Here is a 15,294-nt window from a genome sequence, read left to right as displayed (position 1 = left end):
CTTCAGAATTGTTCTGGAGCTGGAATGGCAAATATTTTTATTTGTAAGAAAATCAGGACCAGGCTGGGGCCAGTTGTGTGCAGGAGGTGCTCTGAATATGGAAGGAAAAGGTCCTTTCCTGGATGGAAGTTCCCTCCTGCCAGCCGTATAGAGTCCCCTTCCTCAGTGTGTCTGAAAGCAGCACCTATTACTCCCCAAACTTATTCTTCACCCATTATCTCTACTTCTTCCAGCGCTGTTTTCTCACTCTTTCTGTTTCTCCATACTTACCACCCCACTTCTGAGTTTCATATCTGTGCTTTTTTCTTTGCTATTTCCTTCTACCTACAATGACTTCTTCCAAAGTTGTCGTCATTCAAAACTCAGCTCACTTCCAAACCCTCTCCAGAATCTTCTGCCCACACTACATACTCTCCTTTCTTCTAAACTCCATTTGCACTTATAATCAGCATCTTAGGTTTTGTACTTATTTTTCTTGCTGTTTTATATGTGTTAGTTTTGTCTTACAAATTATACAATTTTTAATTGAAGTATAGTTGATGTACAATATTACAAGTTACACGTGTATAATATAGTGATCTACAATTTTTAAAGGTTATACTCCATTTGTAGTTATTATAAAATATGCTGTGTTGTACAATATATCATTGTAGCTTATTTTTTTTAACATCTTTATTGGAGTATAATTGCTTTACAGTGGTGTGTTAGTTCATTGCAGCTTATTTTATACATAATAGTTTGTACCTGTTAATCCCCTACCCTTATATTGTTCCTCCCTCCTTCCCTCTTCCCACTGGTAACCACTAGTTTGTTCTCTATATCTGTGAGTCTCTTGCTTTTCGTTATATTCACTAGTTTTATTTTTTTTTAGATTCCACATATAACTGCTAACATATAATATTTGTCTTAACCTGGATGACTTACTTCACTACCCAAAATATCCCCCAGGTCCATCCATGTTGTTGCAAATGGCAAATTTTCATTCTTTTTTATGGCTGAGTAATATTCCATTGTATATATATACCACATATTTTTCCATTCATCTGTTGATGGACACCTAGGTTGCTTCCATATCTTCACAATATCTTGTAAATAATGCTGCTATGAACATTGGGGTGCACATATCTTTTTGAATTAGTGTTTTTGGTTTTTTTGGATATATACCCAGGAGTGGAATTGCTGGGTCATAAGGTAGTTCTATTTTCAGTTTTTTGAGAAGCCTCCCTACTGTTTTCCACAGAGCTACACCAATTTACATTCCCAACAACAGTGTGTGAGTGTTCCCTTTTCTCCACATTCTTGCCAAAATTTTTTATTTGTGTGTGTGTGTTTTAATGATAGCCATTCTGACAGGTGTGAGGTGATTATCTCATTGTGGTTTTGATTTGCATTTCCCTAATGATTGGCTATGTTGAGCATCTTTTCATGTTCCTTTTGGCCACCTGCGTTTCTTCTTTGGAAAAATGTCTATTCAGGTCTTCTGCCCATTTTTTAATCAGATTGTTTGTTTGTTTGTTGATGTTGAATTGTATGAGCTGTTTATATATGTTGGATATTAACCCCTTGTCCGTCATATCACTTGCCAATATTTTCTTCCATTTAGTAGATTGTCTTTTCATTTTGTTGATGGTTCCCTTTGCTGTCTGAAAACTTTTAAGTTTAATTAGGTCCCATTTGTTTATTTTTGCTTTTGTTTGCTTTAGGAGACAGATCCAAAAAAAAATTGCTATGATTTATGTCAAAGAATGTTCTGCTTATGTTTTCCTCCAGGAATTTTATGGTTTCCCAGCCTTAAATTTAGGTCTTTAATCCATTTTGAGTTTATTTTTGTATATGGTGTTAGAGGATGTTCTAAGTTTATTCTTTTACATGTAGCTGTCCTGTTTTCCCAGAACCACTTATTAAAGGGGCTGTCTTTTCTCCATTGTGTATTTTTGCCTCCTTTGTCATAGATTAATTGACCATAGGTGCATGAGTTTATTTCTGGGCTCTCTATTCTGTTTCACTGATTGATGTGTCTGTTTTTGTGCCAGTATCATACTGTTTTGATCATTGTAGCTTTGTAGTATGGTCTTGAAGTCAAGGATCATAATTCCTCCAGCTCCACTTTTCTTACTTGAGATTATTTTGGCTATTTGAGGTCTTTTGTGTTTTCAGACAAAAATTTTTTTGTTCTAGTTCTGTGAAAAATGCTATTGGTATTTTGATAGGGATTGCATTGAATCTATAGATTGCCTTAGGTAGTATGGTAATTTTAACAATATTGATTCTTCCAATCCAAGAACACAGTATGTCTTCCCATCTGTTTGTGTGATCTTCAATTTCTTTTATCAGTTTCTTATAGTTTTCCGAGTATAGGTCTTTTACCTCCCTAGGTAGATTTATTTCTAGGTATTTTATTCTTTTTGATGTGATGGTAAATGGGATTGTTTCCTTAATTTCTCTTTCTGCTAGTTCCTTGTTAGTGTATAGAAATGAAACAGATTTCTGTATATTAATTTTGTAACCTGCAACTTTACTAAATTCATTGATGAGCTCTAGTAGTTTTCTGGTGGTGTCTTTAGGATTTTCTATGCATAGTATCATGTCATCTGCAAACAAGGACAGTTTTGCTTCTTCTTTTCCAATTTGGATTCCTTTTATTTCTTTTTCTTGTCTGATTGCTGTGGGTAGGACTTCCAATACTATGTTAAATAAAAGTGGCAAGAGTGGGCATCCTTGTCCTCTTCCTGATCTTAGAGGAAATGCTTTTAGCTTTTCACCTTTAACACATTTTTGACCAGAGGCATATTATGGCCACAGGCATTAGTTTCTGCAAAGATCCCCCAGTCAATAATGTGTTAGCTATGGGTTTGACATATATGGCCTTTATTATGTTGAGGTATGTTCCCTCTATGCTCACTTTCTGGAGAGTTTTTATTGTAAATGGATGTTGAATTCTGTCAAAAGTTTTTCTGCATCTATTGAGATAATCATATGTTTTTTATTTTTCAAGTTGTTAATGTGGTGTATCACATTGATTTGTGGATATTGAATTATCCTTGCATCCTTGGAATAAATCGCACTTGATCATACTGTATGATTATTTAATGTATTGCTGGAATCAGTTTGCTAATATTTTGTTAAGGACTTTTGCATGTATGTTCATCAGTGACATTGGCCTGTGATGTTCTTTTTTTTTTGTGTGATATCTTTGCCTGGTTTTGGTATCAGGGTGATACTGGACTCATAGATGAGTTTGGAAGTGTTCCTTCCTCTGCAATTTTTTGGGAATAGTTTTAGAAGGATAGCTGTTAACACTTCTCTAAATGTTTGGTAGAATTCATCTGTGAAGCTCTCTGGTCCTGGACTTTTGTTTGTTGGGAGTTTTTAAAATCACTGATTCAATTTCAGTACTGGTAATTGGTCTGTTCAATTTTCTATTTCTTCCTGGTTTCGTTTTGGGAGATTGTACATTTCTAAGAATTTGTCCATTTCTTCTGGGTTGTCCATTTTGTTGTTATATAGCTGTTAGTAGTAGTCTCCTATGACATTTTGTATTTCTGTGGTGTCAGTTTTAACTTCCCTTTTTCATTTCTGATTTTATTCATTTGGGTCCTCTGCCTTTTTTCTTTGTGAGTTTGGATAAAGGTTTATCAATTTTGTTTGTCTTTTCAAAGAACCAGCTTTAGTTTCATTGATTTTTTTCTATTTTTTTTTTAGTCTCTGTTTCATTAGATACAACTCTAGGATTCCCCTGAAGTGTCTAGGACAATGCCAGACATATAGTAGATATTCAGTAAAAAGTTTTAATTGATTTAATTTTAACTATTAATTTAACAAATATTTATTGGACATTCTATGTGCAGAAACAGTGCTAGCTAGGTAGTAGGGATGAAACAATTGTCAAGTCATACACATTCTCTATCCTATACAGCTTACAGGCTATGAGGGGTAGTGAGAATAAAACAGGCATAACCCTTACAACCTTGGACACCTATGTGGTATAGTTGCAGAATGGTGTTGCACTGAAGAAAACATAGTGCTTCCTCCAAAGAAATTTAAAAATAATTCAAATTTGTTGAACAAGCATTAAAGTGGAACCCACTTAGTCTACAGTCATACATTAAAAGTTTAATTTTTCTTCTCCTTGGTTTGTTGTGTTTTTTGTTTTTGCTTTTTAGCTCTCTGAAATTCTCCAGCAGTTTCACAGACCCAAACCCACAGATATCTTCCTCCTTCTCAGCCCCAGGCTGAGCCCTCACTCATTATAGGCATTTGATAGTCGAGGCTCCCCATTCAAGTACAGCCTAATGAAAAACATGGAATGGTTTGTCTTTTTCCTGGTATACTAGTTTCATTGGGAGAATCAGCTCTTTGTGCTCTCTGTTGATCTCTTCATCTCCTTTTGGATGGGGCAAGGGAGACGCTGTGTCAAAATCAAAGTAAAACTGAGGATTTAAAATCATTTGAAATTGCAGTGGAATAAAGTCTAGACCAGGACATGAGATGTTTGGGTTCTTTTTTTATTTTTTTATTTTTTTTTTATTTTAACTTTTGTCTATGTTGGGTCTTCATTTCTGTGCGAGGGCTTTCTCTAGTTGCGGCAAGTGGGGGCCACTCACTATCGCGGCCTCTCTTGTTGCAGAGCACAGGCTCCAGAAGCGCAGGCTCAGTAGTTGTGGCTCACGGGCCTAGTTGCTCCGCGGCATGTGGGATCTTCCCAGACCAGGGCTCGAACCCATGTCCCCTGCATTGGCAGGCAGATTCTCAACCACTGCGCCACCAAGGAAGCCCGATATTTGGGTTCTTATCCAAGCTCTGTAACAAATTTGATCTCAGGGAAGTCACTTTTAGTCTCAATTTCTTCATCTGTAAATAAACCAAGAAGATTGTACAGGTTTCTTGTGGCTCCACAATTATATTTATCTGTTTAAAAATATTTACTGTTCTGTAGATTTGAAACTTTTCAAAATAAGAAGGTGAGGAAAATATTATTTTAGTACTTACTGTGTGAAGGGCAGTGTAGAGATACCATGGGGATAGAGTGGAGACAGACACAATACTACCCACAAAGAGCTCACAGTCTCTGATTTAAACCAGCAAGAAGGACATTCTTTTTTTTTTTTTTTTTTTTTGGTGGTACACGGGCCTCTCACTGTTGTGGCCTCTCCCTTTGCGGAGCATAGGCTCCGGACGCGCAGGCTCAATGGCCATAGCTCATGGGCCCAGCTGCTCCGCGGCATGTTGGATCTTCCCGGACCGGGGCACGAACCCGTGTCCCCTGCATCGGCAGGCGGACTCCCAACCAGTGCGCCACCAGGGAAGCCCCAAGGACATTCCTAATCAATGGCTTAATCAATGGTGAAGAAACAGCTCGAAGGACTGCAGTTACAGAATACCTACCACTTAATAAACCAGTTCATCAATGGTATTAAATGTACATAAATTAAATTATGAGACTGTATACACACCCATGTGCCCCACCCACCCACCCTTGTAATTTTCCATCCATAGTAAGGGCATAATAAGAAAATACTTTTACCCAAACAAATCAGTATTGTTGGATAGTTTTAAAAATGCATGTACCTGTTTTAAACTTCTAACATACCCTCAAATCTTCTTCCACCTCAGATCAAAGAACTGATTGTCACTTTTGATGCAGAACTCCGTCTCCTGAGACATCGGAAACTGAAACTAGATACTCAGATGAAATTATCTGACCTGCACCATGTCACATTATTTCAAGAAATGCTTCTCCTGAAGAATTTTGAGAAACAGGAGAACATACTTCAAGAGCGTGTTAATTCATTAGACAAAGAGGAACAGGACATGCAAGTATGAGTGGGTGCTAGCTGGCTACAGCCTTAGTTATGGAGGGGACTTGATTCTTCTTTTCTTTCTTCTTCTCAACTTAATTTCCCCACTTGTTCTAGTCCACATCTCTTTCTTGTCTTCTCTTCCTCCTCCTTTTCCCCGTTATTCCTGTTTGCTCTGTTTTTGGTAGCCATGCTCAGGGAGAAGTGAATCATACTTTTTAATGAATTTGATCTGATATTTTGTAAGGTAGGAGAATAAATTTTTCAAAAGTGACCCTTATGTTTAGTTTACCTAATTAAAAGTCTGTTTTTGTTGTCAGTAGCTATCATGTGAAGTTGAGTTTTGATTATATATTATCCTTATGAATGAACATACTTGGGAAAGAAGCTGGTAAATTTCTTAAATATTATAGCCAGTTTTAGAGTAATAAATAATTGAATAGCACATGAAATTAAGTTTATTTGTTACATACATGTTAAATTTAAAGAGATTAATTAGACCATCTATCTTTGTCTTAAAAGAAGAAGGATTGTATTAGATAATACATACTCAATAGTGATGTCAGTTTTTAGGTATATCAGTTTCACTAAGAGCAGATGTGCCTTTTTGTTTGTTATCTTGTATTGATATGAAAAAACTTTTCTGAGACCAGACATGGAAGAATACTAGCTGATATCCACATATCAGTAAAAATTTCAATTTACCTAATTTAATTTCTTGAGGAAGTTAAACGTCAAAGAATCGATCTTATCTGATTCTGAACTTAACTGATTTTTACAAAAGAATTATAAAATTTTAATCAAATAAATGAATGACTCTGCATTCAGAAACATCAGAAATGTAAACTTCTATTAAGAAGCTTAAAAAATGTTTGTAGGCTGTAACCTTACATTGTAATGTACATTGTTCTCTGAACCTGGTTTATCAGAAATATTGATCATTTGTTCTTATTTTTTGTTTGTTTAGTGGAAAATAAATGAAACTCTTAAAGAGATGGAAGAGAAAAAGAATGAAGTCGCCAAGATCCAGGACCAAGAAAAGGCACTCTATGCTGGTTTCCAAGCAGCCCTTGGAGAAAACAATAAATTTGCTAACTTTCTCATGAAGGTACTAAAGAAGAGGATTAAGCGGGTGAAGAAAAAGAAGGTTGAAGGAGATGCTGGTTTGTATTTCTTTTTACGTATGATCCTATTTTTTTCTCATTAGCATGAAATAGAGAAATAACTAAGGGAAATAGTACACCCTTTTATTTCACTACAACATAGACAATGTAGAGGCACTATGGGGTTACAGATGAGAGCATATAAACCTTTAGGTCTCTAACCATCTGGATTGTGTGTGTGTGTGTGTGTGTGTGTGTGTGTGTGTATCTGGTATAAGATATCATAGGATAGTTTAATTTAACAAGCACATCTTTTCATATGTTTATTTGCCACCTGTGTATCTTTGGTAAAATGTCTCTTCATGTCTTTTGCCCATGTTTGAATAGGATTGTTTGCTTTGGTACTGTTGAGTTTTGAGAGTTCTTTACATATTACACCTACTAGTCCTTTGTCAGATATGTGGTTTGCAAATATTTTCTCCTGGTCTATAGCTTGTCTTTTCATTCCCTTAACAGAGTTTGCAGAGCAACAGTTTTGAATTTTGTCAGTGTCCAATTTGTCAGTTTTTCCCTTAAAATTTTTTTTCTTCTTTTAAATTGAAGTATAATTGATTTACAATGTTGTGTTAATTTCTGCTGTACAGCTAAGTGACTCAGTTATACACATATATACACTTTTTTAATATTCTTTTCCATTATGGTTTATCATAGGATACTGAATATCATTCCCTGTGCTATACAGTAGGACCTTGTTGTTTATCCGTTCCATATAAAATAGCTTACATCTGCTAACCCCAACCTCCCACTCCATCTTGCCCCCATCCCCCTCCCTCTTGGCAACTACAAGGCTGTTCTCTATGTCTGTGAGTCTGTTTCTGTTTTGTAGGTATGTTCATTTGTGTCATATTTTATATTCCACATGTAAGTGATAGCATATGGTATTTGTCTTTCTCTTTCTGAGTTCACTTAGTATGATCATCTCTAGTTGCATCCATGTTGCTGCAGATGGCATTATTTTGTTCTTTTTTATGGCTGAGTAGTATTCCATTGTATATATGTACCACATCTCCTTATTCCATTCATCTGTTGATGGACATTTAGGTTGTTTCCATGTCTTGGCTATTGTGAATAGTGCTGCTATGAACATAGGGGTGCATGTATCTTTCTGGATTAGAGTTTTGTCTGAATATATGCCCAGGAGTGGGATTGCCGGATCATATGGTAATTCTATTTTTAGTTTTCTGAGGAACCTCCATACTATTCCCATAGTGGCTGTACCAACTTACATTCTCACCAAGAGTGTAGGAGAGTTCCTTTTTCTCCACACCCTCTCCAGCATTTGTTATTTATATAGTTTTAATGATGGCCATTCTGACTGGTATGAGGTGATACCTCATTGTAGTTTTGATTTGCATTTCTCTAATAATTAGTGATGTTGAGCATCTTTTCATGTGCCTATTGTATTTCTTCTTTGGAGAAATGTCTATTTAGGTCTTCTGCCCAATTTTTGATTGGGTTATTTTTTGTTGTTGAGTTGTATGAGCTGTTTGTATATCTTGAGTTTTTCCCTTTTTGGATCTTGTTATGGTGTCAAGTCTAGAACTCTTTGCCTAGCCCTAGGTCCTAAAGATTTTCTCCTATTTTTTTCTAAAAGTTTTATCATTTTACATTTAAGTCCGTGATCCATTTGGAGTTAATTTTTGTATAAGATGTGAGACTTTGGTCAATGTTTTCTTTTCTCCTAGGAATCTCCAATTGTTCTAGCACCATTTGTTGAAAAGGCTGTCTCTCTTCCATTGAATTGCTTTTGATCTTTGTCAAAAATCATTTGGGCCTATTTGTGTGGTTCTATATCTGGGTTTTCTATTCTCTTCTATTGATTTATGTGGCTATCTCTCCACCAATACTATAGTCTTGATTGTAGTAGCTATTGAGTTCTGAAATCGGGTAGACTAATTTCTCCCAGTTTATTATTCTTTTTCAAAATTGTTTTAGCTATTCCAGCTCTTAATATATTTCCATATTTTAGAATTTTTTTTTCTCAACCTACAAAAAATCTTGTTGGAATTTTGATAGCAATTGTGTTAAACTTCTATATCAATCTGGGGAGAATTTGCATCTTTACTGTGTTGAGTCTTCCAATGCATGAACATAGTATGTATTTATGTAAAGCTTTGATTTGTCATCAGCATTGTGTTTTCAACATACAATTCAAGTTCATGTTTTGTTAGATTTACACCAAAGTATTTCCCTTTTTTTTGAGTAATTTTAAAAGGTATATTGCTTTTAATCTTGGTGTCCACATATTCATACTAGTATATAGAAATATAATTGCTTTTTAGATGTTTATCTTATATCTTATAACCTTGCTTATTAGTTTTAGGGGTTTTTGATTGATTCCTTGGGAATTTCTATCTGTAAAAAGGGCCAGTTTTATTTATTTCTGGTCGGTATGCCAATTACCTTTTATTGCCTTATTGCACTGGTTAGAACATCCAGTACTGTCTTGAAATAGAGTGCTCAGAGCTGATATCCTTGCCTTAGTCCAATTTTAGGGGGAAAGCATTCAATCTTTCACCATTAAGTCTGCTACCTGTACCATTAAGAAACACCTGTGTTTCATAGTCTTTATCAAGTTCAGGAAGTTCTCCTCTCTCCCTATTTTTCATGAATTTTTATCACGAATGGGTGTTGAATTTTTATCAGATGCTTTACTGTATTGACAATTATGTGATTTTTTTTTCTTTAGCCCGTTAAGATGGTGGATTATATTGGCTGATTACTGATTACCAGATCAGACTAGCATTTCTGAAATAAATCTCCCTTGGTGTGATGTAAAATTCTTTTTATATATTGCTGAATTCTACTTGCTAATATTTTGTTAAGAAATTTTATGTCTATATTCATGAGGATCATTGTACTGTTTTTGTACTATATCTGGTTTTAGTATCAGGAGAATAATAGCTTCAGAATGTGAATTGGGAAGTCTTCTCTCCTTTTTGATTTTTCTGGAAGATATTGTAAAGAATTTATGGCAATTCTTTATAAATGTTTGGTAAAGTTCTCCAGTGAAACTATTTGGGCCAATGGATATCTTCAAGGTAGTTTTAAAATTAGAATTTCAATGTTCTTAATAGTTACAGAACTATTCAAATTATCTATTTTATATTGGGTGAGTTGTAGTAATTTGTATTTTTTGTGGAATTGGTCTATTTCACCTAAGTTAGCAAATTTATGTACATAGAGATGTTCATTGTATTTCCTTGTTATCCTTTTAATATCTGCAGCGACTGTAGTAATATCACCTGTTGCATTCTCGATATTGGTAAGTTGTTTCTTATCTTCCTGGTTTTTTTTCAGTCTTGCTAGAGGTTTGTCAATTCAGTTGATCTTTTTGAGAACAAATCAGCTCTTTGTATAAGTGATTTTCTCTATTATTTTTCTGCTTTCAATTTTATTGATTTCTGTTATTATCTTTACTATTAGCTTCCTTCAGCTTGCTTTGGGTTTACTTTGTACTCCTGTTTTTAGGTTTTGAGGTGGGAGCTTAAATCATTGACTTGAGAATTTTTCCTCTTTTTTGTTTAGTACTATAATTTCTCTCTCAGCACTGCTTTAGCTGTATTCCACAAATTTTCAAGTGCATTTTCATTTCCATTCAGGTCAATGTAGTTTTAAAATTTACATTGTGACTTCTGGGTCCCATCGATTATATACAAGTGTGTTGTGTAGGTCCAAGTGTTTTGAGATTTTCCTGTTATCTTTCTGTTATTGAGTTCTAGTTTGATTCCATTGTGGTCAGAGAACACACTTTGTATGATTTCAGTTCTTTTATATTTGCTGAGATTTGTTTTATGGTCTGACATACGGTCAATCTTGGTGTATGTTCTGTGGGCACTTGCAAAGAATGTATATTGTGCTGTTTTGTGTGAAGTGTTTTATTACTGTTAGTTAGATTCTACTGATTGATGATACTGTTCAGGTCTTCTGTATCCTTGCTGATTTTCTGTATAGTTTTTGCATCAAATGTTGAGGGAGGGGGTGTTGAAGTCTCCAAATATAATCATGGATTTGTCTATTTCTCCTTTCATTTTTGTCAGTTTTTGCTTCACATATTTTGCAGCTCTGTTGTTTTATGAATACACATTTAATATTGCTATGTCTTCTTGATGGATTGACACTTTTATCATTATATAAGGTCTTTTTCTGTCTTGGGTAATTTTCTTTGCTCTGAAGTCTATTTATCTTATATTAGTATAGCCAGTCTTGCTTTGCTTTGATTAATAGTTGCATAATATGCCTTTCCCCTCCTTTTAATTTCAACTTGACTATATAATTATATTAGAAATGAATTTCTGATAGACAGCATATGGTCAAATAATGTTTTTCATCCACTCTGTCTTCTAATTGGTATATTGAACCACTTACATTTGATATATTAGGGCTTAAGTCTGCCATTTTATTTTTTATTTGTTCTTATTCTCTGTTTTCTGTGTTTGTTCTTTTTCCTACCTTCCTGTGGGTTACTTGAACATTTTTTTTAGAATTCCATTTTAATTTTCTCTAGCACTTTTCAATGTATCTCTTTGTATACTTTTTTTAGTGGTTGCTCTATATATTATTGATATATATACATAATTTGTCCCAGTCCACCAGTGTCATCATTTTACCAGTTTAAGTCAAGTATAGAATCCTCGTCTACCTTTACATCTCTTTATCTTCCCTATTTATAATATGCTTGTCTTAAATATTTCCTCTACATACATCTAGAACCATATCAGATAATGTTATAATTTTTGCTTCAATTATCAAACATAATTTAAACACTTGGAGGAGGAAAGCCTATTGTATTTATCCATGTTTCTGCTCCAAGTTTCCTGTTTTAAAAAATAATTTTCCTTCTGTGTAAAGAATTTCTTTTATCCATTCTTTTAGGGCAGGTATACTAGTGGCAATTTCTTAAATTTTCCTATAATCTGAGTATGTCTTGATTTCTCCTCTTTTTCTGAAAGACATTTTCACTGGGTATAGGATTGTAGGTTGGCATTTCTTTTCTTTCAGCATTTGAAAAATATTGTGCCAATTCCTTCTGGTCTCCATAGTTTCTGATGAGAAACCCTCTGATATTCAAATTGCTTATCCCCTTTTCTCTGTTTGCCTTCAAGATTTTTTTCTCTTTAGTTTTCAGAAGTTTGACTGTGATGAGTCTTAGTGTAGATTTTTTCTTTGGATTTATCCTCTTTGGAATTCATTCAACTTATCCGTAGGTTTATGTCCTTTGCCAAATTTGAGAAGTTTTCAGCCATTATTTCTTCAAGTCCTTTTGAAGACTCCCTCTTTTCCTCACTCCTTCATGTGACTCTGATGGCATGAATGTTAGACCTTTCATTATGGTCCCATAGGCCCCTGAGGCTCTGGGGTTTGGATTCTGTTTGTTTTTCCAGTTTGTTTTCTCTCTGTTGTTCAAACTGGCTACTTTCTACTGTTCTTTCTTCAAGTTCACTGATTCATTTCTCTGTCCCCTCCATTCTGCTGTTGAACCCATCCATTAGTTTCTATTCTAATTATTGTATTTTTCAGTTCTAAAATTTCCATTTAGTTCTTCTTTATATAAATAAATAGGCTGAGACTATTTCTTTGAGGCATTGCATTTTTTCATTTGCTTCAAGTGTGTTCATATTTGCTCATTGAAGCATTTTTATCTTGCCTGTTTAAAGTACTTTGTCAGATAATTCTAACATTTCTGTCATCTTAGTGTTAACATTTATTGGTTGTCTTTTCTCATTCAGTTGGAGATATTCTTGGTTCTTGGTATGATGCCTGACTTTCAGTTGAGAGCTGGAGACGTTCATATTATGTATGAGATTCTGTATCTTATTTAAATCTTCTGGTTTACTTGGCTTTCTCTAACACTGCCAGAGGAAGGAGTGGGTGCATCCTCCTTACTGCCAGGTGGAGGTACTCAGCCTTTTTTTTAACCCAAGGGAAGGGAGATCTCCTTACTATTGTTGTGTGCAGATGGGAGTCCCAGCTCCCCACAGAATCTCTACTGACAGCATGGTGAGGTCATTTGGCTAGAGAGAGCAGGTTCTGGTTGGGCCTTTCTTTATCTGCACCTGTTGGTGTTTCAGGTTTCTTAGTCTTCTCCACCTCTGAGATACAGGGCAAAAAAAAAAGGCCCAAGGAACTCACCACAGTGTTGTTCCTCAGGGTTCAAAGTGCATTAGTAGGTCTGCTGCCTTCTCCCCACTTCTCAGAGTCTTCTTGTGTTTGTTTTACATATAATGTCCAGGGGTTTGGGCTGTATTTAGTGGGAGGAATAGGGGAAATAGATCTGCTTCATTTTCTTGAAAACAGAAATCTATGTAAGAATTTTAAAGCCTAATTTTAAACTTTGCTGATTTATTCCATAAGGTGGTACAGATCACTTGTAGTCATTTTAAGAGACATTTTAATTAAATTAAATGAATTAATTTATTTATTTATTTTTGGCTGCGTTGGGTCTTTGTTGCTGGGTGCAGGTTTTCTCTAGTTGTGGTGAGTGAGGGCTACTCTTTGTTGCGGTGTGTGGGTTTCTAATTGCGGTGGCTTCTCTTGTTGCGGAGCACGGGCTCTAGGCATGCGGGCTTCAGTAGTTGTGGCTCGTGGGCTCTACAGTGCAGTCTCAGTAATTGTGGCGCACAGGCTTAGTTGCTCCGCGGCACGTGGGACCATCCTGGACCAGGGCTCGAACACATGTCCCATGTATTGGCAGGCGGATTCTTAACCACTGTGCCACCAGGAAAGTTCTGAGACATTTTAATTTAACAAATATTCTAGTGAGTATAAGGTCCACTTCTTATCTCTGTTTTTTGATGTTCCATATAATAGAAATTGCCACATGGGCTCAAGGTGTTTTAAAAGAAAATGGGGTTAGAGTTGAGTGGGGGAGGTCTACAATTCCTTATCCAAAACTCTTGGGAGCAGATGTACTTTAGTATTCAAAAAATTTTATAAAATATATTAAATATGACATTGTTAAAGGAAAAAATCATTCATGACACTTGTTAAGAATAAGGCAGACTTTATTCAGGGGGATCACTATAATGGAATTTTGTAGTAGGGGAGAGATCAGCTCAACTCTGAATACAACAAGGCAAGTGGAGATTTATAGCCAAGGAGCATGGTCAGGGTTAGTTGATAGAAAATTACTAAGAGGTAGGGTAATTCTTTGCTAAACTGACCTAACAGGGTTTCTGTTGAAGGCAGGCCAGAGTGATAAGATATTGAGGGTAGGGAATAAGGAATTCGACCAGCTATCAAGGGTGGGGAATTACTCAGCAGGACTCTTGCTAAAACTGAACCAAATGGGCCCAGGACAGAGCCCATTTAGTTCAAAGTCAAGCACTAGTCAGAGGACTCAGAGGAGTCTGACTCAAGTTTGGTTAAAGGCGAGAGTCTTTGTCAACTAACACCCCCAGCAGGGTTTGGTGCAGAATCTCTAAATCAAACGTCATAATACTTCTGCAGCAAGACATGAATATTCACACTAAGTAGGTTAAGTGAAGATTATAAATGGTATTACTTCGGTTCAGAGAAGTTATGAAAAACCTTCTCTGTTTTCAGAGCACTGTGGTTTAGGAATTGTGGACTGTATAACCAAGTGTGTGTTAGGTGGGTCACAGCATAAGCAGCTTGGCAGCCTCTCTGACTCAATGCATTGAAATTAATTGCACAACCTTCTGCAGGCATTTGAGTTTGTGGTCTCTGTATCCGTAACCATTTAAAATTCTTCTAAAAATACTGAATAATTTCCTTATTTACCTGTTGTTTCCCTAGTAACTAACTCATTGAAAAATGATTTATTTTTAAAGTCTTAACACAGGAACTTCTCTGCTTATTAACAATGTTTCCCTCTCTCCTTAGATGAAGATGAAGAAAGTGATGAATCAAGTGAAGAAGAATCCAGCTTGGAGAGTGATGAGGATGAGTCTGGATCTGAAGATGAGGTTTTTGATGATTCTATCTGCCCAACAAGTAAGTGGGATAAAACCATGCATTCTCTGTTCCGTGTGACTATGGATTGATAATACCAAAAATTCCCTTTTATTGGTTTCTCGATTGTCTCCTAATGATATTTAAGGAAAGGATGGCTTAATATGTATGAAGTATAGTCTAATGGATACTCTTTGGGGCTCTCTGGACAATTACTTTTCTGTTTCTTGAGGCAGCTATTTATAAGTACCCAATTAAATAATCTGCAGACAATCTCTAGTTGATTCAGAGTCATAAATTATGCAGAAAGTTTCATTTTATAGAGAAACAGAAGATTTATATATAAAAATATATATTTAACTATATTTTTATAAAGCTTTTCCTTTTTGCCAAACCATTCAGTTTTCATATTTCAAACC

At 35.5% G+C, this 15,294-nt stretch overlaps 1 protein-coding gene across 1 annotated transcript in view; it reads left to right on the top strand.

The window, feature by feature from the left end:
- Positions 1 to 15,294, top strand: part of CFAP44 (cilia and flagella associated protein 44) — a gene marked incomplete at its 3' end in the record, with an annotated part of 129,528 nt that overhangs the window by 101,480 nt on the left and 12,754 nt on the right. Inside the window, exons 26-28 of the mRNA XM_082839952.1 lie at positions 5,614 to 5,817; positions 6,766 to 6,961; positions 14,807 to 14,917. Coding sequence (XP_082696078.1) covers positions 5,614 to 5,817; positions 6,766 to 6,961; positions 14,807 to 14,917 — 511 coding nt within the window. The remainder of the gene's footprint in view (positions 1 to 5,613; positions 5,818 to 6,765; positions 6,962 to 14,806; positions 14,918 to 15,294) is intronic.

The sequence above is a fragment of the Leucopleurus acutus genome (assembly GCF_964270905.1).
Source record: "Leucopleurus acutus genome assembly, chromosome: 5".
NCBI lineage: Eukaryota > Metazoa > Chordata > Mammalia > Artiodactyla > Delphinidae > Leucopleurus > Leucopleurus acutus.
This window is presented reverse-complemented; position numbering and strand designations above follow the sequence as displayed.